The sequence below is a fragment of the Hakea prostrata genome, chromosome 11, assembly GCF_041222555.1.
Source record: "Hakea prostrata isolate BN-2017 chromosome 11, UWA_Hpros_2, whole genome shotgun sequence".
Taxonomy (NCBI): Eukaryota; Viridiplantae; Streptophyta; class Magnoliopsida; order Proteales; family Proteaceae; genus Hakea; species Hakea prostrata.
In genome coordinates, this window is record NC_142610.1 from 20,445,250 (window position 1) to 20,466,773 (window position 21,524).

The following is a 21,524-nucleotide window of genomic DNA, read 5'->3' on the forward strand; positions in this document are numbered from 1 at the left end:
TGACTTTGATTGATGGATTCGCTACTTTACAAATGAAAACGGAAAGACTTAAAGTTGCAACAGTTCACACGGCATTTTCCTTGCTAACTTCAGTGTTCTCATAACTCATAAGGCCAAAATCAAATAAAGTGGTGAAGGTCAAAATTTCAACCACTCATTTTACATATATTTTTTTAATTACAAAAAATATGCTAAAAAAATTTAAATAAAAAACATAAACAAATAGAGGTCTTAAAACACTGACCCCACTTTATATTTGAAAAACACAAAAATTTCAAAATTGAATTTTTATTTGACACAACGAAAATCTAATTATGTTTGAAGTGGTGTTAATACTTTTAAGGCCTTCATTTTGGAGGTGCTAATGCAATTTTCTCTTTCCTGATATTTTAGTACTGGGGAGGAAAAAAAACCAGTAAGATTCCAAGGGAATCAACTGGATAAAGGATCAAAATACCAAGAAGATAGAAGTTTTCGAGGCGATGTGGGCACCTAGAGAAACATATCAGGAATGGCAGAGACAGAAGCAATGTGGCTGACTCCATAAGAGCGTACACCGATTTGCCAAAAGATAAGTTTGTACACCATTTGTCCCTGTTAGACAAAGCTGATGACCCCAAGCAAGTAGGTCAGGGAGAAGAATAATCCAAGCAGAAGGAGATTTCGGGTGTCCAAGAAAAAGAAAAGTTCAAAAATTCTGGGTTCTATAGCTCACTTAGATCGTCTGCTGAGATGTAAATATTGAGTTGGAAGGGAGAAGTACTCCTAATGAAGAATCTGTGGAGAGGTGTAACCTTTCGTTCTTCTATAACATTGAATGTCTTGTGAAGGTTGAATGACTCTACTGCATTTTGGCTGGAGACATCATCTTCATCTAGGCATTGTCCTGCATCTTTTGCATCACTAACATTAACAAAACCTATATGATGAAAAGCTACTTGGAACAGTAAACAGATTTTCTGGTCCATCCTTGATTTTGCATACCTGGCAGAATTCAAATATCTTCCAGGGTGACGAGGCAACAAAGACCTTTTCGACAGTGTATTGTAATACATTAACACTTGAGCATGGTTGCCCACCACTTTCATGATTCCGTATAGCATAGGTATAGAATGTAGGTTCCAACTTCAATGGGTGCAGCAAAGAGTTGCAACAGTAAGCATCAGCTTGTCACCAAGAGAGATCTCAAAATATGTGTGAAGTGGATTTGGGAGTCATAAAAGTGCCATCAGCAGTGTATCGAACAAGAACCATCACAGTTTATTTATGGAATTCCTACAGCAGTTTTTTGAACTCTATCGTCTCCACTCTCCAAGTAAGAGTCAATTGCCTCACCATGTATAACAAAACTATACACGAAAGGTAACACAAAAGGAAAAGAAAGAAAACACAGAGAAGCTAACAGAGAACAAAGCTAACCATCACTACCTTCAGAAGACTTGAGAATATGACAATATACAAACCACACTAGCTAGAACGTTCCTTCAGTCAACCTTATCCACTCCATGATGGTGGTGAGCTCGTCGAGCAGCAGAATATGCAGAAACTGCTGATCCAGTCATGGTCAGTGAATGTCTTGCAAAGCCCACGCTTTTCTTTGTTGCCAACCACACAGTCCAGAAGAATCCAATCCAACCTGTATAAAATGCTAAAATTGAATCATTGGTTCCCTAATGTAACGAAATTGACAATCCCAAACAAGTAAATAGTTAAAGTTTCTGCAAAACATCGGACACTTTATGCACATTAAAGGCCTTTGCCAAGAGCTAGCAACTCTCAATTAATGTTGTAGCTGGAACCTTCCAAACGGGTGGCCTGGCCATGAAACTTTATGCAGATTTAAGGCCTTCACTTTAGGGCTAGCAACTTTCAACTAATGTTGTAGAAGAAACCTTCCAAATGGGTCTCCTGCCCAGGTCACACTTCAGATCTCTACGTACTCCATGAATTCTGACAAAAATTTCTAATTTCATTTTCCTGCTTAAGTTTCTTCAGCATAACTGAACACCTAGCATACTCTCAGACAACATATTCTACCATTTGAAAGTTTTGACGAAGTATGCAGTTACATTGCCGGCCATTTTCACTTAATTTGTTTTTTAATGTTCTTGTGCTAGTATTGCTCTTTCTTGATAATACCAATGCCACAGGTGGGGAGGGGGTGTTCTATGCTATTCTACTGTTGTATCTGTGTTTCAGGCTTTGCCTGTTACCTTCTTCTCCATTTTTAATTCAATTGACCCATTTGGCGGAAAATAAAACTGTAAATGATATGATTCAGAATGTATACAGCATTTTAACTATATAGCCATGTGCACCAGCTGTGCCCCTTGAGTCCATAGATGAGTCCCCAAATCTCATTTTACTGAGCCAGCCTCTAAAATAAAAATTGCATTCCAACTCCCATAAGCTATATTGGTATTCCTCCAGCATATTTTCTAGTTTCTACTAGATGTATAATTATCCAAGTTAAGATGTCATCACAACAAAGCTGGAGCTGGTCCAGCTTTAGCTTTCAATTGTTCAACTTGAATACATGACCCAAAAAGCAAAATAGAAAATCTGGACTGTTGTCGAAGATCTGAAAGAGCATTTGATTGTTTAAAAGGGGAATAAAAGGCCTAGAACGGAAAAGTTGAACCTGGGTGTTTTAGATTGATGCACGAAGAATGAAATTGCAAAAGACAATTCAGAAATTACCATTTAAGTGAACAATTAGTGTAGCCTAAAATTGACAGGTAACTAAGGATGACAGGTAACTAAATGCCAGTGCTGGCAAGATCATAGTCAGATTGGAGCCAACTTTAGGATTTCAGGCATCACAACAGTGGGTCAATAACTCAGGGTAACCGGACTCTAATCAGAATGCACTTTCAGGGGAATGGGCAGGTGGGGTTTGTTCCAGTTCTGATCCACTGAAGGCTGGATTTGAATCCATAGATTTTTTTGGTTGTTGGAGGGAATTCAAAAACAATAGGGAAATGGGATTAGTGGGGTTTTTAGGGGCTGGTTTTGGGATCAAAAGTAGGGGTTATTATGGGGAAGGGATCCTCAAAGTGTAACCTACCACTGATGGACAGAATAACAGAAACCGGCAGGTTTTAAGGCTTTAATAGTGAATTAGGGTTTGTAGGGAAGTAGGGTTCTAATGGTAAGAATGGGATAAAACTTGGAAGGGACTGGGTGTTATAATGCTTAAAGTTTGAGAGGGTTGTGAAGAGAGATCAATTCCTAACCAAGGAAGAAAATTCGACCAAAATAGGAATTTTGACCTTGCAAAAGGCCGAAATTTCAGTCGAAATTGGACATTTTTTTATGGAACTTGGAACTTCAATTTCGAGCCTCATATGGACTCAAAATGATTTGGATTATTGCATACTACCTATTTCAAGCATAATAAACACTATATAACTACTAGTTTACCAAAAAAACCATTGAAAATGTAATATCCAAGTATATACTACATACGAGAAAAAGCGAGAATGTTACCAATTACAAGTCTACTCCATGTCTCCCTCTTCCGTCTCTCACCCCATACAAATGACAATACAAGTCCCATGATGTTTTCCCCATATAGTTGTCGACGTAGTCAGCAACTACAGCTCTGTATATGTCGCCTCATCCACATGCCTAAGATTTCCTGATTGTGGGAAGTTTTGGATCTCTGGATAAGAAATTGGCTCAACTGCATATGGAAAGGCCAATGGTGATTGTGGTATAGAGTGGCAAATCTGCTCAGCAAATGAAGGAGCACCCTGGTTCTTAGCATAAGGTCCATACTGACAATAAGGTTCCAATGGCTGACTCTGATAGGTGACAATGGGAAGGACACCATAAGGCTCCACTAGTGGCTAACCCTTTAATTATTATTATTTTTTAATATTTAAATTTTTTTAATTATTTAAATATATATTAAATATAGTAAAATGATAATTAAAATTCAAAAAAAAATGATTCAACACCATTGCAATAATATGGTGGCTCAACTCTCACACACATTAATTTGAAGCTCATACATCTACTATACATATACATTTTTAGCAATATACATAATTTACAAAATAATTTTTAAATAACAGAAAAATACAAAAATAGTAGGAAGAATCAAAAAATAATTCTAACACTACAAATTCATATATCAACACTCTAAAGTAAACATACTTAAATTTGTAAGCAATCCAAGAAGATTTAAGGCACAAACAAAATTAAAAAAAATAAAAAATGAGGAAGTTGGTTACTCACCTTGCAAGATTTGAGAAAATCCACAAATAGAGGAGCAAATCTAGTGTTTGAATGAAATGAAGTTGTAGAAATTAGGTGAAAAGAGGGATGAAAACAAGAGAAAGAAATTCAAAATAGGGTTGAAATGTAAGAGGCGATATCACTCGATTCGGGTCGAAATGACGATAGGTCAATATAATGGTGATTTTTATAACTGTGTAGGTGTCGTTTCAGTGTCGACCAAAATATCGTGTCGTATTGACCAAAATATCAGTCAATACGACACATTTCGTGTTCCTACTATTGTGTTTCGTTTCAATATGTGATTTTGCAGACATTTCGACCAAAATTTCGACAATTTCGGTCGAATTTTCTTCCATGTTCCTAACTTAGGACTGTTGAAAAGATTTAGCAGTTTAAGGACAAGGGGATTCTAGTGGACAGATTTGATGAAATTCGGATCCAATGAAGGGGGTACTGCAGGGTGCATTCCTCCAAAGGTGGAGAGATTCTGACAAACAGGATGCAATAAACTTTAGTTTCAGGTCTAGGTAATCAAAGCTGTGATGAAGGTTTTAGTTTAAGTTGCAATGGTGGAAAGAGGCAGCAAGATGAATTGAATAGTCCGGGTAACAGAAATCCTTTGCTGGTTTGATGGATTAGTCTGAAGGTAAATGAGGCTGATAACTGATAAGTCAAATAAGGGTAGATGTAAACAACAAAATAAAAAGGAAAAGAGAAGGACAGGAAGCAGGTCAAAGCTTGTCTGCCGAGCAATATAATAATCAATAACTAGTCTAGTTTATTCTTCCCATCAATGGAGGTGGTTAAATAGGTCTTGAAATTCTTTTTTACAATGTAAAAATAGGAAAGCTAACAACTCTTTCCTTATAAGAAAAGGTTCCTAATAACAAACAAAATATCTAGTTTGTTTTAAGACAAAATCCTAATTTTTTAGCTATAAACAGGATGTAAAAAACCAACTTAAAGGACTTCAACAACTCTCCATTGCATGAAGCTAGCTGACCCACAGCTTTAAAAAATAAAAGAAATAGCAAACCATTGCCATACAAGTAAACGAATATACTTTTGTGTTAGTCTATCTACCCTCCTCTTGTAGGACTTCTGAGATTCTTTTTAGTCTTTAATTTTATTAGTTTCTAGTTTCTGAAAATAGAAGGTACGCTTAAGTTTCTAATATTTTCTGTTTTATGCAATTAGTGGTTTCTTTACTAGATATGGACCGCAGTTGTGTTTTAATTGAATTATTATAAATTGAAGGATGATACTAAGCAGAAGAGGAAAAATATTAATGAGAAAAGTGCTCTAATTGTAGATATGAGATGTAATAACAGTGACAGACCAAAGGTGAGAGGCTGATGGGCTGAGAGAACCTGACTGAGAGAGCTAATCCCAAATATCCCCTTCTTTATCTTATCCATTTTATGTTGTCTGATGAGAAATGAATACAATGAAGTTTCAGTTAGCAGATTTGTTCTTCATCCCTTGGTTGATCCTTGCAGCAATTGATCTCTCACTGGTTTTCCCTGGCTCGAGACTGAGTTTGCATGAGATCAACTTCTTGGGTTCTCTGATTCAACCAATCCCGCTTCCTTCCCACCCCACACCACAAAACTAGGGGAAAAAAAACTTTCTGTTTATTGTTTTTGTTCTCAATGGCCGTTTCAGTCCAATATCAAGAGAAGAGAAGCTTTGCACAAGCAAGGAAGTGACCTATAGATAATAAGATGATGTCTTTGCAAAGAATAATGTCACAATGGAAGTTGGGTATATTGGGACGAAACTTATCAAATGATCACAGCAGACAATATCTATGCTCTAATTAGACCATAATCTTCTAGTTTTCTAATTGCAATAATGAGTGGAATGTGTTAAATAAATAAAACAGGTGGAACATGTAAACAAGAGAGAGAACCTGAAGCAATTAAAACAGCGGTGATTGTTGAGACTGTTGCAGTGGCAATAGCAAAAGCAGCCACTGATAATGCTCCAATGTAAATTGCCGTCACACAGGTGAAGAAAATCGCTAAGAAGCCTCCTGCAGCTGCTAACGAAATGAGAAGAGAGACGATAACTGCATTGACAGTAGCCACCAGAAAGAAAAGTATAAAAACCAGCAATCCTGTCAAGGAAAGGAGGATGATAGTTCCAACCTGCAAATCATTCGAGAGAATTCAGAGGAATAAAGTATGAAAAGTGAAAACAGGAGAGAAAAACCACATAAAGGAAACGACCCTGTAAAGGAGAAATCCAGATGGCAGGTTGTTCCACATGGACTCCCACAATATGGATCAACAAGTATGAAATTCAGATAAATAACTTAAAACTGTACTAAGAAATTAAGTGCATATGCGTCACCATCTTAAATTACTAACAAGTAGTGAAGTTGTATAGCTTAAATAATTGGTACAAAATTCTTCAAGGAGCAGCAGTCAAGTCAGCAACAATCTGATCCTCATTGAAAGGTTGAAATTCCACTAGTGAAATATGGCATCCACCAAGAGAAAATAAGAACTGCATACCTAGCATACCCAACAGTTAACAAATGTAGCACCACTTAAGAAAGGATACACCAACTCATTTTATTTTATCTATTTCTCTATCAAATTAACTGACACCAATACTTGTTATCCCAGTTTGTAACTGCCTACAATCCATTTAAAAACAGGGGAATCTGACAGCAGACCAATACATCGGCGATAAATGATTACAAGTAAGAAGTTTCGATAACAGTAATTGAATAATGGGAATAGATAAATAAAGAGAAAATATTTCAGGGTCAGGCACTCATAGGTGGCCTATCTCAACCACTTTGCACATCTGTGAACATCTATAAGTTATTGACAGTTTTCATGTTTTACAGCTTTGTTTTGGACAAGGCTTGAATCCTTCAAATTAGTTTCAGAGTAGTATTTTTATATGATGACATCAGATTGGACAGCACTTGTAGGTGGCCTATCTCAACTACTTTGCACATCCAAGGGTTATTGACGGTTTTCATGTTTTACAGCTTTGTTATTTGGATAAGCTTGAATCTCTCAAAAATGTTCGAAGTAGTATTGTGATACGGTAATGTCAGACTAGACAAATATCAACCGCAACTAGTGAAGACACATGCATCCACAAATTCCAGTACCAAGACAACCTGTCACCTAGGAAGAAAAGCTGCTTCAGCTGGATCCAAGCCCCAATTAATAAATAGAAGTATACATGGTTTGTAGAAATAAAAAAGAAAAACAGAAGAAGAACAAGAAAGAGGTTTCCTCACTGACAATTGATTAGTCAGTGCCACGATAAATATATATGAAGGAGATAACATGACCAACCAGATGCAATTGGTTCAACTCTTCAATCCCCTGGTATCCAGTGTTAGAAACTGCATCTTCCCACTCAATGGATAAATTGGGGCACAGAATCACAGGTTCCAGCATTGGGGGGGGGAAGGCACGCAAAGCAATTTTATTGCCACTATTTATTCATCCTTGAGTTACTTCCCCGTCTGGAACAATACAATTTCCCTTAATATTTATTTGCAAACGTACTAGATTGTTCAGAAGAATCTCAACAAATACATCAATGATTAGTATTAAGCATTGAATAGTTTTCATGGCTCCAAAGCAAGTCATGGCTGTGGAACCACCATCTGACAAGGACAACGTGCTCAAAAACAGCCTAAAGTTTTATATCGTAGGCCATATTGCTTATGTCAATTATGGAGTTAAAAAATAACAGAGTACAAGAAACTCAGCCATGGAATTATGATAGTCCTAGTTTTCTATCAATCTTAGGGACTTCCATGTATGTTCTATCATTCTTAGCTTGTACACCTTAGTTACCTTGCTGTCTAGCATCACCTCTATTAGAGAATTTAATGGCATAGTATATTCATTCAAAGATAACGGGTTGGAAATGTTTACCCCAAACTCTACTGATTTCAGTTCTAGAAACAAAAATTAAAGTTAGTAAATAGAATAGATCAATTATGTAACCCAAGCCATCATTATGCATTAATGGGGGTCCCTTGTCTTTAGGATGACCTCCTACAGAAACCATTAAATATAATGGTAATAATCTTTTCCAATGGAGAAAATGATCCCTCGTTTTCAGGAGAAGATTAAGAGACCAGGCCAGGACCTCCTATTGTGTATCTATCTGAGATCATTTGGCATAGGGAATACCAGTAAACTATGTAACTAGAGATTTCACACAGACCACAAGTTGCGCGGACTAGATAACATGACAAAATCAACATAAGGAATACAAAGAAACTCATCAAAGGACTACAAGAATTTAAGACAGATCCGAATTGTTTTTATAGAAAATCAACGACCCTCATACACAGAAGATACTGATCCGAATTCTTCAAAAGAGCTAAAGCTCATCTGGCACCATGTTGCTGGATGTAATGGGATGGGAAATGAAACTTCTATAGTCATAATAAATATGATAATTAACTACTTCAAAAAAGACCCTTAAAAAAACATAACAGTTGAACTTTAGGTCATTTTCTGTCAAATTCAGTCGAATAGCTTACTAACCATATTGGTAAGATTTTGTATCAGTTAATCAAGAAACAAAATTTTCCACTTCTTTCCTACATTAAATTTCATCTCTCTTCATCATTCATTTATTGGTAATGACAGACCAAAATGGAATCTTCTAGTACAAGCTCGAAATGTAAACAATCAACAGATCAAAAACTTCTTCATTGGCATGCATATACCTTTAAGGCCAATAGCAAACAAGAATCCCGATTAGATCTTGCCTAGGTATCCGAATACTCAAGTGTGCATCAAGCGATACAGTTCAGAATTCTCAGTTTCCCGTTTAGAATGGGGACCATAATCTAGCATCAGACTAGAAGGATTTAAAGCCATAGATTAAGACGTTCGATCGCGAGTCAAATCAGATTTCGCACAAACTAATATTACAGGAAATATATATATAAAAATATATATAAAATCAACCGATGCTGCTGGATTTTCAATAAAAAAAAAATACTGAAGAGAATTTTGGAATCTATGCTAAATAACTCACAGAGACAACCAAGATGGCACGAAGAGCGCTGCCTTGGCGAGTCCATTGTAGAAGATCCTCGCTTGATTTCTTGAAACCTTGACGAAGTAGAGGACCATTATGATAAACGGAAGCTTTGATCCTCTCAAGCAAAGAAGAAGAAGCAGCGGAACTGTTTGGATCAGGAAAAAATATTTCTGCGAAAAAACGTTGGAGAACACCGTGAAGAGTCTCCCCCTCTGGTGAATTCTCTATCTTCAAATCCAGTACACCAACCCACTTGTTTTCTTCCTTGTCAAACGGCGGCCGCAGAGGCGGCGCCACCTCGCTGTTAACTATCTCTGCTTCCTCTGTTTCCGCCATTTTCTCTTCCTCTCACACTCCCACTCAATTCTCACCCTCTCCCTTTGCCTGAAGAAGCTGCTGATGGGACTAGAAGATTCCAAAACTCGATATACCACTTCAACGTTGCCACGACAACGAACTCCTTGCTTACGTGGCAATAGAAATAAAACACGTGTTTAGATCTGTTCCATTAGTTAAAAGTAAAAGATATGGTGGACATTTGTTTTTTGGTATGAGATATAGTGGGCTTTGGGCTAATCATTACCTTCCAGCCTAGGCCAGAGTGAGGTCCAACGAAAGTATGGCCCAGCCCAGGCCAAACCCCGGTCTACTCGTTATGACCTATAATAACTAAATCAGGGCTAAGGGGTTGGGCCCTTAACATTAATGGGTTTTGGAACTCAATGTTTTGGATTTTCGAAGCCCAACTAATCAACTTGGAATGGGCTTGGGGGATCATTAAAGTTCAGATTGTGTCCGGTGATCCATAAAGGACTTTTTTTTTTTTTTTTTTGGTAATTCAAATTCATTCAACCAAAGAAGCACAAACATCCGAGTTACAAAGCTTGGATAACCAAGAAGTGGACCTTGGCCAGTGAACTCTGCTTGGCACAGAGACAACCATCCTAGCCAGGGAGTCAGCACAGCTGTTAGTCTCCCTTGGAGAAAAAACAAACACACAATCTAAGAATTTAGAGGCCAAGAAATTGATGTCCCTTGGGGCCCGCGGCCGGGGGGGGGGGGGGGGGGGGGGGGGGGGGGGGGGGGGGGGGGGGGGCGCCGCGGGGGGGGGGGGGGGGGGGGGGGGGGGGGGGGGGCGGCGCGGGGCGGCGGCCGGGGGGGGGGGGGGGGGGGGGGGGGGGGGGGGGGGGCGGGCCCCCCCCCCCCCCCCCCTGCCTCGGGCGGGGGGGGGGGGGGCCGGCCCTCCCCGCCGCGCCCGGCAAAAAAAAACCACATTATGAATGGATATAGGAACCTCCGCTATACCATTGACAAAGTTGGCTAAGGGTTGGTAATCCACCTCCGCTTCCACCCACCAAAAGCCTTCACCTAGACATTGAAGAAGTCCTTCTCTTAATGCCATGGCCTCACCTTCAATCACCTCAGAAAAATCAGTAGGAATAGAGACTGCAACCAATTGTTCACCTTTAGAATTCCTTATAATGAAACCCAATCCACCTTTAGAGTTCAACCAAGATGCATCTGAGTTGAGCTTCACATATTCCCCTGAAGGAGGGAGCCAATGCTGTATTTTGCATTTCTTTGCTTCCATTGCTATTGAAGGGCGAGAAGATAAGGACTTGAAGTTACATACCTCAGCAAATTGGGCCTCTGCTCTCTGTACTACATCTTGTGGAGAGGTTTGCTTCCCTTGGAAGATTAATTCATTTCTTGATAGCCATAGTTGCCAACAAATCAAGGCTACTAGCCCCGCTCGATGACCTTGCTTTTCACCTGGCCAATTTAACTTCATCCAATCCATAACATAAAGTCGAAGTTGTGGTGCTATTGGTGGGGGGGGGGGCATAGGACAAAGTAGAGCCGAACCATACCGATCTAGCAAACGGGCACTCCAAAAATAGATGATCCTCGGAATCCTCAATTTGCCCACATCTTTGACAGGTCGCATCTCTCAGTAAGCCTCTTCTTTTTAGATTTACTCCGGTGCTAAGTGCAAAATGACAGGCTCTCCATAAAGGACTATTTGGCTATACGAATATTAGCAAGAACATTTTAACTATTAAATCTACCATATGATTGTGGGTAAGTTATCCATAAGAGCATGTTTTGCACCCCCCCCCCCTACCCCAACCACAAAAAATAAAAAAGAAAAAAGAAAAAAAATCTTCTACCAAAATACTACTAGTAAGAGCTTGTTATGCTATTTGGGTTATTATGTTAAGGAGTTGTTTGGGAAATGTGAAATTGAATGCATTTCACATAATTACTATCAAATTGTAAACTTGATTTTCTATCGTCACCTTATATCAAGGGTCACCTTGTTAACAGTTTATTCTTACCTCGAGTCCTACCAACACCGGACTATCAACTTCATGCTATATTTGCTGCTGCCATGCACGTACTTTACGAACTTATACCATCTGATGTCATCCCAGATAAACTAAGAAGTCGTTGCATAATCACGTTTCCATTATAGGTTGACCATGTAACTGGACAGTGCATATCATGTAATGTCAAAGGATTTTCACTCTATCCCATAACCAATTTAAGCACAATTATGTGTAAGCATATCCCTTCAAAGAGAATGCGACACAAAAAGAACTATATTACAACGCAAATTTCATTATTTTGAGAGTTCACCTCAGCGCATTGATAAGATTTCTCAATTTCACTCATATACTGCTTGCAGCCATGAATCGAGATACAATCTTTTTCTGTAAGGGTACTATGTATGTTATGACCCTTCCCAAACTCTATAGTGGTTGAAGCTTTATGCACTTCATATGCAAATTTTGTAAGACCCATATCTGTTATCATTAACGTAATTTGAATGAAGTTCAAGGAGGCTTCGTTAAAACATAATAAGATAAAAACGTGCATGAACTCGATGCCAAAGGTTTCATTCACGCAGCAACCAGTTAAAACAGAATAAGATATACCATTGCCTTTTTTTTTTTTTTTTTTTTTTTTCTGGGGGTTGAGATTTTTAACTTTTGAGGCTTTTGCATGGCCAACTGGATTCACCTACTTAAATTCTCGTGTACTGATCATGAATAGTGTGATTAGATGAGAATCTGAAACTTCCATCTTTGGCTGTGGTACTATATACATTGAATTATTAATATTATGTGAATCATATTTCAATCCAAAAATTGGAAAAACTTCCACTTTTTGAGTTTCAGATTCTTTCTGAAATTAATATCAACAAAGAGGACAATAAATCAACAGCTACTTCTCATCAGTAACCAAACACAGCCATAGGCTGGCTACTTAACTCATTTCACCAAAATTTATTTCTTTCCCAATTTACAACCGAACGATACACAAACGCTAAATTGCTTCCATGCCAGAAACCTCAACCCCATTTTTGTCTAGGTCCTACGCGCTTGCTCCTCTTTATATTTCATTTCCCCTAGGGTTCCATCATCTCCTTCCTCATAGTTTATTCAGCCTGTGATTCTACTTTCTTCCTTGTGTGTATAACTAAAAGGTTTGAGTTTTTCAGGCAATGATTAATTGTATTTGCAGTTCATTATCTATGCTTCTTTCTTTCTTGTCTGGTTATGTTTACTTTTCTCCAGTGGTTTGATAATCACAAAGCTGCTGGCCAAAGCTTCCATTTGCTTTTATGGATTATCTTTGAATACATACAAATATTTATATCCTGCACTTTTCTTTTCATCTAAGGCTTCCATTTGTTCTTTCATTTCATTTTCCTCGACTGATCAGATCCATGTTCGAGGACCCACAGGATTAGGGTCTGCCCTAAAATCACCTTAGGAGAAATAGTGAGAAAGACACATATGGTTTGAGCCTTGTCTCAATTATGGCATTGAATTGGACTGAGTAGAAGGCAGTCATCCATGTAACCAACCTCGTTTAGTGAGGTTCTTGAGTTCAAGTCATCTTTATGCTCTTTTCATTTTTCTATTAATCCATTCCCCTAATTTGTAAGTATCAACCAGATATGAGAAACTCATAAAAGCTAGGTATTGGGGTAATAGGGCAATAGTTATTTAGTTGGGATAATGCTGAATTATTATCCAAATTTTATTGAGATTTCACATTAGGTATTCTCTGGATTGATTTTTTTTTTTTTTTTTTTTTTTTGGTCTAGAATTGATCTGTGATTCTTTACAAGATGGGATTGGACATATCATGATATACTGTTTGAACACAAATTTGAGAGATTTTCTTTTGTTTTTGAACTATATATTGTGCTAAATTTCTTCTGTAGCTTTTGCTTCATTTCTCCTCTACATGATGTGTAGAATTGAATACTTCATTCATTTGTGGGCTTTCCAGTGTTGCAATTCACAATAGATAATGTATCTAAACCATGAATTGGATGTGCTAATGTATTGTGTTACCAAGAGAAGAAACTATATTTGCGGTCCATTATCTATGCTTCTTTCTTTTTGTCTCATTGTCTGATTATTACAAGGCCGCTAGCTAAAGCTTCCCTCTGTACTTGTGAGTCTTTTCTACAAGAATCAATCTGAACATCTTTATATCTTTCTGTTTACTTTGCATCCAAGGCTTTCTATCTGTTCTTTTCTTTCATTTTCCTCAAGTGATTGGACTCAGATTTAGGATCTAAAAGGATTAGGGTAAGGTCTAAAGATCACCCTTGGAGAAGAAAGACTGTGGGGGGCATTGATCCGTATAACTATCCCATCTCAATGGGATTTTTCTGAGTTTCACTCGATGTTGCTTCCAGTAATTGATTTTTTTTTTTAATACGTTGTCTTTGTAAGAATTCATTTAGTTGATCCCATTTATTTAAGAAAAAGTTCAATTTTACTGATATTTTACATAAAATACTACTCTTTTTTTCTTTTTTTTTTCTTCAAATATGTATCTTGACCTGATATTTGGTTCTTTACTAGTAGGGATTTTTCATATCACATCACACTGTAATGAACTTAAAATTGCCAGGTTTTCTTACTGTTCTTAAATTACTGTGTTTATTTTCTTGTACATTTTTCTTTTTCATTTCTTGGTTCTCTACATGACGTGTGTACTGAATATTTCTGCATCTCAGGCTTTCTATTGGTGCAGTTCATAATGGAAAAAGTGCGTCAACCATGCGTTGGATGTGCTAATATATTGTGTTTCCACTGCTCTAGATACCCTAGGGGGTTGAAAGACAAAGAAAGGACTCTGATGTTCTTTCATAACAATAAATGGGAAGGGTTTCCTCCACCCACACATAATACACTGATGAAAACCTTTCTGAGGAAGGAATCAATTGTTCATGCGCATGGGAGTAGCTCGTATATCATTGATTTTGATAAAATGGCTATGATTAATACCAAAACTGGAGAACAGAAACACCTTGCTTGGCGTGATCCGGAGAAACCAAAAGAAGGGTTCATGGATGAAGAAGAAAACCCTCAAGATGATTATATTCAAGAAATGGAGAAAGTTGACGAGAATGACAGGAGAGAAAGCTGTGCCAGCAACCAAGATATTCTGGAGGCCGAACTCTTTTCTGAAGGACCAGCTGAATATGAGATAGGTGAATAAATCAATAGAGGATATGGTCAGCATGCCATCTTATATGTTTTCAGGGTGGGAGGGGAGAAGTTCATATATCCTGTTCTTATTGGAAGTATTAGGGTTTAATTTTCATTTGGTGTTGCTTACAACAATGTCATCTACCTTAGTTTGAGTATCTTATATATAAATAAATTTGAATGATTAGCTTTTCATATGATGTCATTTTCTCTTCAAATGGATGCCTTGTCATATTATAAGTTCATCTGATTAATGTAATCCACAGATTCTTCTTCCAACATGGCAAGATAGGCAAAATCCCTTCTTAAAATGGAGTGTGCCACCTCTATCTCTCCTATTTTTGGCCCATTTACCTTATCATCTTACTCAAGGAGGGTTATTCACTACTTGGCTTGGTACAAATTATACTTCTTTCACTGCACGAAGGAAGACTGAATATATAGCATCCTCCTCAGCTGCCTACTCGCTTCGGTAGATCTTTACTTGGTTTTGTTATGGAGTTCAATCCTAGTCAGCACAACCATGGAAGCAGCTTGTTTTCTTCATTTTCCCTCTTCTTTTTCTCTAACTTCATTTTTCTAGTTCTGAAACATTATTACCTTTGAACAATCTTAGCACTACGGAAAAATATTATGTCACAACTCATACTGTCATACATTCTTCCAGAATGATTGTGTATTAGGTGGTGTTCTTTGATTGAGAATGAAACCAGGTGTGTATTGATGGTCAATGGCCAACCAATGCCAAATAAGTAGTTCTGTTGAGCCTCTTTACGTAGAGATCTATTACTGTGAGACATGCTCAAGTAGGAACAGGAAATGATTTGTCCCTCAACTGGGTACTCAACTGGGTGGTGCATGAGGATGCTGGCCAAGATGAATGTCTTTGAGTGGGTTTCTTTGTTGGCTGTAACGTAGACCAACCTTAGAATACATCAAATGTTCACTCCTCAGGCTTTGTAAACTCTCTGGGCATGCTGATATATATAGAGCTGATTTACAATGCATCCTTGTTTCCTGATGCAATGATGAGGAGATTATCTTTTGAAGATAAAAGATATCTCTGTGTTACTGTGTACAGATCAAAGTCACCACAGATTTCCCAAGAATTCCTACCTTTCCTCCTAAATGTGCATATATAACCATTAGATACATGCCTAAGCCTAATAGGAATAATACTACGTACATTACGACGCCCCTTTCAGCACACATTCAAAAGATGGACTTGCTCACTTATACCAATTTTTCTTCAGTTAATGCGCAGCACTGAGGTGCGAACACTCTAGATTAAGCCACGTCACCAAAATGAATTCTGGCCCTTATTAACACCGGTATTTTGCTTGTTTTAAGTGAAGTAAACCCGGTAGACCGGTTCAGCTCAATGAGGGAAAAACCAACCCCAATGCTGGACCGGTCGGTTGTGCATCGTTTTTTTTCAATTGGAGAAGTCGCCGCTTTACCCGTGATTACAGAAAGCATGTCTGAAACCCAATTATAGAGCATGCCAAGTTAAAGATTTGAATCTCTAAACATACCAAGACCCTGAAGTAGCATTCCTAGTTCATTTAATACTAATAAATGATAGAAAATGCGAAATCCTTTATCAAAGACAACAAGATATATGTAGTGATAGAGAGATTGCGTGTTTGAAGCTCACCTTAAATTCAACACTGGAATTAGAAGATCTCTTGCTTGTGGATCCGAAGAGGAAGCAGATGAATGGCATGAAAGCCGAAAAGTTGAATGGAGAACTGGGTGAGTGAATAAGGTTAAACAAATAAAGAGTAGGCAGCTCTAAACTTTTTTAAGCAATGACAAACAAGAGAGGACCATCAAAGGCAACAGTTTCAGCGACCATTTAGTTGTTCATGTTTAAACCTCTTGCACCTAACTCTTTCAAAGAGGAGTTTTTAACTGGATCGAGATTTGGTTTGCCACAAAAAGGAAAACTTGATTGAAATTTCAAAGATAGTGATAGATATATTACAGGGAAGCTAGCACCAAATTGAAGGGTGGATGAAATTTAGGTACCTTCATTCAAGCTGGGGAGAGCAACTCGAATGAAATTCCATGCTTCAGTTTAGAAGCTCCTAAACTACTCTTAACACAAAATTTTCAATTCTCTATTTGAGTTCAATTTATTTCGGTGATGTGGCTACATCTGGAGCGTTTGCAGCTCAATGCTACACATTTAATGCGCAGCATGAAGCAAAGCCGCACTTTTAAACACCGATAAAGTAGACCTCCTGAATATATTGCATGTGATGAGGAGTCAAAATAGCATTATTGAGGATTGAGGAAATGAAATCCTAGAAGATCTGGTTAGTTTAGAGGGTTCCATAACTTTTCCCCCCATATAATGCCAACCCCCTATTACTAGCATTGTCAGTCTCAGTTAGCTTTTATTTATCCATTGCTAGTATTATCCCACAATCTAAGGGAAAAAAGATGGCAAATGAGAAAAGAATAAAAAATATTCGTGCAAAAATAGAAATCATTAAGATGCAAGAATGGAAGAAAAGAAGTGATTGCAGACAGTATAGGAAGACAAAGACAAAGTCGAGTGTAGGGTTTTTCATTCAAGGTAATTCTTATCTTTTTGAAAAGTTTGGCTTGCTTACATCAGCATTTAAGTTTGACTTCCCAACAGCAGGTTGTCACTAATCATTTTTCCTCTATAGGGGGTCTAACTGATAAATTTTGTAATAGAGGGGATGACATTAATTTTAGGGGGTATCTTAGGTGGTAGCACAAAAAATTTCCTTCTACATAGGTAACAACTAAAAAAAATCCTCTACGGTGCACAATCCAAATAAAAGGATGAGATTAAAAGATTAATTTTAAATTTAAAAGAAAATCCAAACTAGCCTTTTAGTTGCTTTGTTTTCTCAGCATTTTATTTGGTATATATGTGCATTGTGCACAACCGAGGATGTTTGCTTGTAATGGTTGAGTTTTTGTTTGGCACTTCTAGCATAACACTCCAAATGTTAATCAAATGGAGTTTGCTAAGATATATTAAGTTGGTACCACTTTGAAATCCATCCTTCCCAAAAACAGTTCTTATTGATCCAATCAATCTAGGATTTCACTTATACAAGTCATTCCCAATCCTATAGGTAAGATTTAACATGTCATGACTTCAAAAGATATAACAAAGGCACTTGGACTTAGGGGACTTAAAATGATGGTTTCATGCCATTGAACAATAGCTTAGGGTTTTGAGAGAAAGGGCACAGCCTCCAATATTGGCTAAAAGACAACCACAAGGAGTGGATGAAGAAGATGGTTGAGTTTGAGACGTTACAAGAAGAAACCCTCATTTATTTTTATTTTTTTACATATATTTTTTATTTAACAACCGATTTTATATATTGGGGATGGGAGTATTACATTATATATGCCATTGACAAGAGTTGAAACCCATGACCTCTTCACCCGTGACCTCATATTGTTTGATGATCACTTACAACATTGCACAAGTGAGAACTTGTGTTTCTGGACGTGTTCTTCTTGCCCTTTTCATGTCATTGTACAATACAACCGGAAGTGAATACTGTTCTGGTCCATCAACCATTTGCTTAGATCTCAGGGCTCTGCTTGTAAGGAAACCTTGGACAGCAAATTTGCCCTTATACAATAGAATAGGAATCTTACAACTCATGCACTTATATACACGACGAAACTTGATATTCATCAACTCCTCATCCCTCACCAAGCTAAAGCAGAAAAGAAATCGTATTAGAGAACATGTGAAAAGCCTCAACAGGATCCTCATTCCCAGAGAACTTCAGAGAAAGCACTTCCCTCGTCTGAAGATTGGTAAAGACGTGCACAAGGAGGAATTCCTCGTCCTATTTGATCACCATAACATTTGATGAGCGAAAATTTGTGTTTCATGACTTGTTCTAGATCAGAAGCCTATTGGGGATCCAATCACCACCTCCTTTGCTTGCATGAACTCTTCCATTAGGGTTTATGCCTTTAGAACCCTTCTGCAGGTCAGACCTGTAAAGGTTTCCTTCCAGTGGTAATGGCAAAGTTCAAAGCTTAATTGATATGTCATTCCCTCCATTTGGATTTTTAGGAACCCTGCAGGATCCCACATATCAACCTGACCAGCGGACGGTTGTCGACTGAAACGAATGCAATATAGCTGGTAAATCGTTGATCCGATTGCACAATTTTTTGTATTTTAACTTGTGCTTCTTGAACCCCCCAAGAACTCATATAAAAAAATCCAAATCGCTTATGGATGGTTAACAGAGAAGGTATGGTTTATATATAGAGAACTCGATGAATGTGCTTTGCAAATTCTAGAGAAACTGAAATTTATGCTTCATAAATAGGAGGGGAAAAAAGAAAAGAAAAGGAGTACTGCTTCTCTGATCAATGGTAAAATTAGTAGAAAAAGATTCATGTATCCAATTCAATGATATTTACTACTCCAAAGTGGTAATAATAATAATTATAATTATAACGATTAATCCCTATTGCTAAAAGAGTAAGATAATAAATTAATTTTTTGAATGGTATGAGCCTGATTCTAGGAAAGATTATATTGTATACTATCAAATCTGAATTTTTAGGGGAGTGTACCTTCCTTAAAAGCAAAACTAACACTCAAAGAGAAAATTAGGGCAGCTGGCCTTTTTTTTTGTTCTCATTCTTTTCTTCTTTTTTTCTTTCTTTTTTCTTTTTTTTTTTTTTTTTTTTCTTTTAATAAGAGGGACATGCACCCCAAAACCTTTCAAATATATCGTAAGCACCCTTCATGTGATATAATTAAGTTACGGGTAATATCATGATGAAATTAAATTTTTTAGAATATTAACTTATCATAACACCTTATTTTGCAAACGTGAGGTTGCTCGATTGATAAAACTAACACCTCCTACTGAAGAGGTCGTGGGTTCGAAATAAAAAAGGAAAGATCTCTCCGGGATAGAGTCCCTATAAGCTCGGACAAAACATTGTCCCTAGAATCTGGGGTTTGATTAGAAATGTAATGAAATATTCATTTTCTTCAGTACCTTCCCAGGCTTCTCTTATCTATTTCGTTCAATGAAATTTCTTTTAATCTATCTCAAATTTAAGTTTCACTTGATTACATATTGATATTTTATTGAAAAATTTTCGGTGCCACTCCTTGCATGTCCCCTTAATATTAATGCCACCCGTTGTGTTGTCCATTTTATCAATCAAACCTCCTATAGGGTGAAATATATCAATGTTACCCTCTGCCGTTAGTATAACACAATTAAATGCTGAGGTAAGCAAGCTAACTAAACTTCTCAACCCTACCTCCAAAAAAAAAAAAAAAAAAAAACCTTGAACGAAAAACTTTAAGGTCAAATGTTTGAGGGCAAATTTTAGGGTTAGGCTGTAATTTCCAGACCCCCCTACTGATTGGCAGTTTGGTCAAATATTCAGGGTAAAGAATTTTTGGGTCTATTCAATTCCCTCTCATCTCCTGGTTCATTTCTTCTTCTATAATAGGACTTTTAGAAGCAAAAATAGGTAAAAGGGCCAAGGTTGAGGGGGGCGGGGGAGGCATTTTGTAGCGAGATTGTAGTACAAGTGAAGGGGTAACCTGCAGCTTTCGTATATGCTAGTAAATAATAAGTCTTCTAGTGAATCCATAAGAACTCGAAACCAAGAACCAGCAACCGGGTTATAATGTAAGGGCCATGTCTAATCTATCTCAACCATGCTCGGGGTAAGTAGTAATGTCTATTGTTACTTCTGCAGTTTTTTCCCTGGTAAGCTGAACCATGAAATCTTTACAGCTAGAAATTACTGCTAGCTACATCTGAGTCATGCCTCAAGTCAATCAAAGAGAACACCCAAAATACCAATTGGCAAAAGGAAAATATAATAAAATGATGCATTTGTGGTTCACACACCAATGTGGTGTGCGATCAATCAAATTAAAGAATGTTTGACTATATAATGGAAGAAAGTTACAAGATTACAATGGATCTCTTCAAAAGAAAATGAAGCACAATCTAAAAGAACCAAATACATATGCATTCTTTCCCTCGAGAAAACCAATTTAATGAAAAAATACACACCAGCAGATTTTGCATAGGCCAGTCAAGACTAGTTAAGTTGTTCTTTTCCCAACTAAGCGAATTTTAGTTTTCAATAATAACAAGATGAGAATGTTCAAGTTCTAATAGCTTGGAACTCCCAAAATTGAAGTCTTGGCTGAAGATGTTCCTTTAGGCATTTGGAAGATCAAAGTAAGAAGGTTCAATGCCAGCAAATGATTGAAATTACAATTCAAGGTTGTTTATCTTCACGCTTATTCCCTTCTTCCTCTACAATCTTATCTCTTCCACGTAGCATTGAAGCCCTGGACCAAATCGTGAGCACTCATTGCATCCCTTCAATGCTGCTTCTAGCCATAACCCAGCTAGGAGTTCCAGGTAAATCATTGATCCGATTAAACAACTTCCCCTTCTGTCATGTTTCTTAACTAGCTGGAAATAGTAATACTCCATCTCTTCTTTAGTAATGCATTTGCTAAGCTTTTTGGCACATTTCTAATCTTGGAAAAAGTTCCTGGGCAAAAATATATTGAATGAGAAAAAAAGCTGATTCACTATTAAGATAATAGTTAAATGAAAAACCATATATACTATTTGTACACTAGATTTGGAGGACAATTAAATGCTTGCAACTAAGATTACTTAGCATGAAATACTCCATTTAGAA

The 21,524-nt window shown here is 37.4% G+C and overlaps 1 protein-coding gene across 1 annotated transcript; it reads right to left on the reverse strand.

Annotated features, from left to right (window-relative positions):
- Positions 1 to 616: 616 nt before the first annotated feature.
- Positions 617 to 9,688, reverse strand: LOC149000743 (voltage-dependent L-type calcium channel subunit). Its single transcript, XM_089139934.1, has 3 exons — positions 9,280 to 9,688; positions 6,158 to 6,395; positions 617 to 1,636 (listed from the first exon to the last, which is right to left on the reverse strand). Exons 1-3 carry the CDS (start codon positions 9,619 to 9,621, stop codon positions 1,485 to 1,487), a joined length of 732 nt encoding a protein of 243 aa, XP_088996060.1. The 5' UTR covers positions 9,622 to 9,688; the 3' UTR covers positions 617 to 1,484.
- Positions 9,689 to 21,524: the final 11,836 nt, after the last annotated feature.